The sequence below is a fragment of the Montipora foliosa genome, chromosome 7 (genome assembly GCF_036669935.1).
Source record: "Montipora foliosa isolate CH-2021 chromosome 7, ASM3666993v2, whole genome shotgun sequence".
NCBI lineage: Eukaryota > Metazoa > Cnidaria > Anthozoa > Scleractinia > Acroporidae > Montipora > Montipora foliosa.
The window spans coordinates 15,346,604-15,354,103 of NC_090875.1; the positions used below are offsets into that span (position 1 = coordinate 15,346,604).

A 7,500-nucleotide genomic window follows, 5' to 3' on the forward strand; every position below is an offset into this window, starting at 1 on the left:
CGATTTATCGCTCTTTGTAGAGATCGGCAATATGCTCAATGATGCTTCCAAGTAAATAACTTTTGTAGAGAGGCATACTTCGTTTCACTCCCCATCATGTCTTTTCAATGCCCTCAGCTCTAGGCTCGTTTGTCTGGGTCAACGAAGTTTAGGCGATGGTTAACTGGGAGATGATGTTAGCCCTTGTCTTGTAGGCAATTGTAAACTTTCCGGCCACAGGTAGCTAGGGCTAATATTTTTTCAAGGAAAGCTTACTGTCAGAAAATTATGTGTTCTCGCGGATTGAAGGTTATCCATTGCAGTTTTTTCTTGAGCATCGCGAAACAGATCCATCTCCCGATGCACTTTGTCTTTGCCAACTGACTGCGTTTCCATACGGGTTTTGGACACGGAAGACGTAAATTGTTTTCTTTTCACCACTCTATGCACCGCTCGGGATAGGCTATAAAGCAGGGACAATTTCCAAATGTTCAAATCTCCCTTTGCTGACGCTTTTACTTCGCTAGCCATCTTGATTATTACGAAGACACAAGTTTGCTTCAAAAGAAGGGAAACATGAAAAGATTTTAATTGCAATGAACTCGTGCATTAAAGTTTCCCATGAAAGATGCACCAATCAGACTGTCAGCGTCGTACACCGTCTTCCACGCATTGAACTTATAACTGTGCCGCACGCACTGGGCATGAAGGAAAAGCAGGTCACAGTTCACAGCAATACGTAACTAGGGTTACGGTTAGCATTATTAAAAAGGGATAGGTTGTTTCAAGAGTAGTAAAACAGGGATCTCTTAACGGTAACCTACGAGTGCAAGTTCGATTGTAGGTGCTCGGCGCGGCACGTGTATATAATTACTTATCATTGTTATGTAAATAGTCAGCCAGCATTCAAAATAAATATCATTTTCAAGGTGTGAATTAGCAACTTGACACGTTAGCTCAGTGGTGAAGAACCGGGACAAGTAATCCAGATGTTTACAGTGGGTCGGAGTTCAAGGCAAGCTACGAGTGACATATCATGGGATAAAATGGCAGAAAAAGCCGAGCGGGATCAGGAAATAAGAACAAGACGCAGGGATAGAAAGAGGAAAGCTGAGACAAAAACGAGTAACGGTGTGGGCGATGAAGGGAAAGAAGAGAGAGAGGGAGGGAGAGAAAAAATGAGATCCGTTTTTATTCATCCCGTAAGTACAAATTACCCATGTATATATTCGGTTCTCTTGGGTATACGTATTGTTCTACAAAACAAAAGCGCGAATGAATAATTAATTTATTATGCATGCATAATGAAGTAGGGAACTGTACGGAAATCATTCCGAATTCTGCTTTAACTGAAGCATCTTTGTCAGTAAGCCAGGTTTCCGTAATAGCGTAAAGATCAGCACTGCAATCACGTATGTAATCCAGGAGTAAAGCTGTTTTATTTTTCACCGATCTAGCATTTAATATACAAAGAGACAGCGGATGATTAAAATTAATACCAGAGCGAGTGTTTGGATCTGAACAATTGACATTGATTAAGTTTTGAGGCTGTCTTAATGATCTACAATGCCTACGAGAACCACGCACAAAGCTGATTGTTGGTATAATTGTTCCATTGACAGGGCCGGGATTTAATTTGAAGACAAGATCTCCGATTAACAATGGGTAGAATGTTGATGTTGAGTTGGAATAGTACAAGCACGGGCACATGTGTCTTCTGATCCTGAAACGTGTGCGGTATGTAACGGGGGATGGCTTCAACGCCCATGTAAACAATACACAATGACTACCATCATTAGTCTTATTGTTCAAAGACCACACACCATGACTTGAACTTTCTAAAGGCAGCGTCCAAAAACCGGCTAAAATCCGACTTTCACCGGGAATAACGCGGTTATCCAGAACCAAACTGTTCCAGGTTGATTTCCAACACATAAGCAAACTCGTGGTACGGTTAAAGCCACCATTTGAGTGATCTCTAAGGAGCAGCGAGAGGAAAATGAAGGAGCAAAGAAAACCACATCCGCTCATAGCAAGTGCAAATGGATAAATGCATAAGCTCCGCTCTTAGGCTTGAGTTGGCTAAGGGCCAAGTCGCACTAGAGGACAAAACTGTTTACTTATGTCAAAAATCTGTCATCACAATGAAAAACCAAGTGCGACCGGTTTGTCCACCGAAGGACAAAATTTGGTCGCAGACGGACAAACTTCAAAGAAGCCGTCGACTACCTCTGGAGCAGGCCGAACTGAAACAAATCTTGAAAAACAATAACGAGGGTGTCTTGATTCGGAAATGATTTGACAGGTGATATGTAGCAGAGTCTCTATGCGATAGACTTCGTAGCCTGCGAGCAGGCCCACCGAAGAGAGAGAGCCTTCTCGCAGGCTATAGACTTCGCGGTAAAATTGAAAACGTTCTCATTTCGCAACAACATGAATCCAGGCGCGGGCGACCAATATTTTCCGTATGAAATGTGGGAACAATCTATCCGATGCCTAGGAGGAACTCCCAGCCCATCTCCTTCTACCACGCGTTCTGACTCGTTGCAAGAATCCTTTCAGTTCAGCGAAGACGGCTCAATGCCCCATCATCCCAAACTTCTTTGCGCCGTACATCTTCGTCAGCTGAGAACATTTTGAGATCCCTCGTGTCGCGGTTTTTGGATGGAAACAGCGAGTAAAGGCGGTTTCGCAGGAAATTGAGCGACGCTCACAGCATGGTGTGATGTTTTGTTCACATATTTTGTTCTCAAGTGCGACTGTAGCTTTCCGGACAATTTTTTTGTCACTGGCCGATTTCAAGTCAGATTTGTCCTGAACAAATCCGAAATTGCCCTCTAGTGCGACTTGGCCCTAAAAATCTATATATTAATTTCGTTGTAGGCCAAGTTCAACTTGTTTATCCAATTTGAACAAAGCACCAGAGGTCAGTTCTATCCTTGACGGTGATTGGCCAATACAAAGATAAACGTAGCTGTTGTCTCAAATGGTAAGAATGTTTTGTGTGGATTGCTTTTCACGTGACTGGTGTGCTTCCGCTTTTTATTCAAGATGTCGCTGAAGTGTGCTGCAATGTGCTTTTGCTTTTCCTTCTTGCTGATAATAGCTTTGATCTTCATCCTTCCATTTTATGTACGTTTTATGTTCTCGGAGTTTGGTTTCCAGCCGGATACCGGTGAACGCACTCTCACTGTGTATTCCGCAGCTTATGACGAGAGCTTCTATGCCGATAGCCGATACACAGTAAAATGCAACGTATTCGCCGTGCCAGGATATAGAATACCTTCGTTGCATTCCTTCATACGGGCAACAACCACAGGGGGTATTTTGAATGGACTGGCGGTGTATTCCATTACCAGAAATTTAAGACAAAATGGCGGACGCCCAGACTCGATCCAGACCTTCCGCTCTCTAAGAATGGCCGCCGATCGTTATAGAGAAATGTATGGAGAAAATTGAAGTGGAAATTTCAGATCTAAAGTGGCATACACGACATTTGCCGACCTCTAAATGTAAAGTGTACGTACCATATCATTATTTACGGTAGTTTTGGTCTCTCGAAAGTTCGCCAACGTGCCGCCAACAACACATTTTACGAACGGCTGTTACAGTTCCTTGAGCTCTCTAATTCTTTCAAAAAAGCTCAGAGGTGCCTACCTTCCCTCCACGTTTTAGAACATTTCGTTGATGTGAATCCTTGGTGCCGACCTCTCTAATCGTCGATCGAAGTTCAAACTTTAAAACGTGATAAAAATCAGCCTTTATCCATTCCCCAAATTGCCGCCCAAATTGCGATAAAAGAGGTAAAAATACATCCATTTCTGCGATAAAAGCGGTACAAAACGCACCACTGCGCTTATTATTCCTTGTGAAAAGTAGGGTTTCTGTCTCCAGTTTGTTTTGATCGCCATCTTTACAGGTGGGTACTTCATATATGATTATTATTATATAGAATATCGCTGGCTAAGTGTACTGTGGGCCCTGATTTTTTAAAATTATTTTTACTCTGCCAAGTCACACGCATGAAACGAAGTTGTTTCTTCTCTCTAAAATCGTCATTCGAACAGGAGCCCAGACTCTAGTTTCCCCTTTTTCATTCTCCCTTGTATTGACAACCTCAAAAAAGAAATTAAATTGATTCAGATCCTTTGATAGTGTGTTATTTCAGTCCTTGTTTTTTCTATGTACTGCTTTCTTTATGCCGCCATCTTGATAATTTGAAACCGCGTGCCAAATATTTCGCGGGCCCAAAATGTCGCCGATTTCTGGTAATGCAAAGCTCTCAAATGCATGCCAGCCGCTGGAGGATGTACGCAATGCACAAATTCAGGTCCACAAAGTCGCTCTTGTTAATCTGGCAAACAACGACTATAGTTTGTGTCCTTTGGAGAAGCTGACAGTAAATGCACAGAACGCAGGGTACTCTGTGTTGATATATTTTGTAGAAAACTCATATGTTTTTCCTTGGACGAAGGAAGAAATTTCTGCGTACAATTGCAAGCTCCTGATTCCAATTTTATATGCTACAAGCGAGGAATGTGGACTAGTCCCCAAGGTCTCATTGTCTTATTGTCCGTATTGTGATATTAATTCTTTTTTGGCTTCTAACGACCGAACGAATGTGGAGATCCGAGTTCGACAACACTCCTTTGAACTGAAGAAAATGAAATCATATTTAAACAAACTTTATTTCTGGTACCTCGTTGGACCGATAATAACTTTGGTTTGGCTGACACGTACAAAGAAATTCTGTTGGATGTTTGGAACTCGACAAGTAGGTGAAGGTCGTGCAGTAGGGAATGGAATTTATAGTGAAATGCGAAACATGGAAGAAACTGCAAATAGTAACGAGGAGTCATTTTTGAACTCAGTTACTGAACAGACAGTGGAGAATCATCATGCAAAAGATGACAGTGAAGGACAGCCGCTGCTAATTGCTGCAAACAATGCCGAGTACATGAGACATACTCAAGGTACTGTCAGAATTGAAGTGGGTTTTTGTTATCTGATTATCATTATAGCAGCCCTACCGGTTGGTATTTCCAGCGGAGGGTTATCATTTTTCAGATTTGATGAGGACAATGAAATGGACTTACTTCAGTTGTTTCTTTCCTTATATTGGTCACCTTTTAAGATCTTCTGTTTTTTCATGTATAGTCGGTTCGACTGTAAAACCACGTGGACCGTTCAAACCAACATTTCAAAGCTGATTCGGAGTGACTGGTTCGCTTCAAACATTTCTTTGCTGGTTTTAGGGATAATAGAACCGTATTGTTCTTCAACAACGTCTTTTTCTGATTGGCAAAACTTTTTTTATTTTGCAACATACGACACAGTGTGCACTGTCTGCAATGGACTTTTCATAATCATCTTAAACAAACACAAATTTGTGTCGCGGTGTGTTTTCTACATCAGTGTTTGCATGAGTTTTGCTTATCTTGAGAGTAATGTCGTGGCTGTGTTTTATTTTGCACTCAATTCGCAAGGATCCTTAAACAACCTAAAACTGACAGCTCTCCGCACTGTAGCAATTGGCCTGACTTTGTCTACAAGTTTTAGTTCTTCCATGCACATCATTCGGAAACTTGTCAAGCCTGAGGAATCGCTGTTTGAAAGTCTTTCAGAAAAATAAACAGAAGCCACTTTTTACGCAAATTTAGGTTGTTACATAGATATGGTATATAGCGCAAGGCTGCCTCGTGTGGTCACAAGACGCAGCCTATGGTCTCGCCCAAAGGCAGCCTAAAAACAGGTTCAGAAACCCCCAAAGTGAAAGACATGTTGTTACTGGTAGGAATGATAAGTTTGTTTTTTTAAAACTATTAGTTTATTGCTTGTAGGTTGTCAAGTAGGTTCTGAAGGGCAAACAAAGAGGCGATACAGCTAAGGCTAAGTATGATCATTATTATTGTCAAGGGAATCTTTATAAGCGAGTTGTTGATTTATTGGTCCGCCAATGAAGTATATGGCAGTATAATTCCCCCCCTATGTTATTTAACAATTATTGCGTGAGCCCGCGTCGGATACGAGATACGCGCCTCGTAGGTCATTACCAATCACGTATCCAATAAGGGCGAATGGAATAATTGTTTTATTAAACTCTCAACCTTCGATTGTGCTTAATTTTAAGTTTAAGAAACGACCGGAAAGTAATTTTATGCTAAGAGACATTTGCCACATTCATTTCCACGTAAGGTCAAACCCAGGTTTAATAATGCCTGGTAAACGAGATCCATTGAACCAATGAGAAAGCTAGGATTGCATTATCCGAGGTTCAGACTTTAATAAAGATTGTTTGTCTTGTACTTTTAAAGATTAACTTTTTCTGCGTCTGTGTTGAATATTGGAATTAGTTTAATAGTTTGCCTATATAATCAATGGCTTTTTTAAGTTTAGCAAATTTTGAAACAAGAAGCTCCGGTTCATTGAATAAAATCACGACTTGGCCATTTTAATCAAGCCCCGAAGCTATCTTCGTATAAATAACCACCCCAGCGATATTAAAATGCTTACTTAGTTTCCTAAAGCTTTTCGTTTTAAATTTTTACTTAGAAATTGGTAAAGAAACCGATGATAAATTTATGTTTAGGTTGGTCAATGAAATGTAATAATTACATCTTGTTGATGCCAATGCTTCGATTTCGTCACTGATAATTTTGGATTACATCCACGTCATGCATGTTTGATGTGCATCAAAATGAGAAAGTACAACCTTTCTTGTGGAGGAACTTGTTGTTTTAATTTTGTGGTGAATAGTTCAGTGACACGTAAGACATGATAACTAAGACTTCTATTGGTACATCAATAGGCTAGGGTGCAATAGCCATATTATGATATTTTAAGTAAGTAATACTTTGGAAATAAAGTGGTAGTTTTGTTCAGTGAGAAGCTTTTAAGTGACTACCTGGATCTTTAGACTAACTATCTTGTTTTTGATGATGGATACCCACTCTAAGTGACTACACCCCCTTTTAGTGTAAGGCAGCTCGCATGATTAAAAATTATGATGGTTGACCAAGATGGGCTCCTGAGTCGGAAATGTATTTACAATTTTGTAATTGGCACCTTAATCTGATTACAACAAGCCGTACGACCAACTATTATTAAGACTGGCCATTAAAGCACAGTCAGTTACTTCACGACAGCCATGGAGTAAATAATGAGATTTCTTTTCTGTAATTTTGTAACCATTCCTCGTCTGTTAATGGTTCTTCCACGTAGGGTTCTATGTAGTTCTGGGTTTCAGTGCTAGCGCTGGCTGATTCGTCCAGACCGCAACTAATTGCCTCAAATTAATTCCTTTTTAAAAAATCCTCAGTTTATTGACTTCCTGATTCAGAGACTTTCCTCGACGATACACACAGACTAACCTCGTACCCAGATCTCACTCTGTCACTGGAAATGTGAGATCTGGCAAAGTTCGACAATGCAACCTTTTTCATTTGCTACTAAAAAAAAAGATTGCGGCAATGCAATCTACGCGCTGATGTGCTTATTTCGTGGCGCACTTCAGTGAAGGTA

General features: G+C 40.7%; 1 protein-coding gene across 1 annotated transcript; it reads left to right on the forward strand.

The window, feature by feature from the left end:
• Positions 1-4,647: 4,647 nt before the first annotated feature.
• LOC138010449 (uncharacterized) lies at positions 4,648-6,849 on the forward strand. Its single transcript, XM_068857414.1, has one exon. It carries the CDS (start codon positions 4,736-4,738, stop codon positions 5,609-5,611), a length of 876 nt encoding a protein of 291 aa, XP_068713515.1. The 5' UTR covers positions 4,648-4,735; the 3' UTR covers positions 5,612-6,849.
• The last annotated feature ends 651 nt before the right edge of the window (positions 6,850-7,500 follow it).

What these genes read in the sequence shown, in the direction of transcription:
- LOC138010449 (XM_068857414.1), top strand. Translation starts at nt 4,736, where the DNA reads ATGTTTGGAACTCGACAAGTAGGTGAAGGTCGTGCAGTAGGGAATGGA.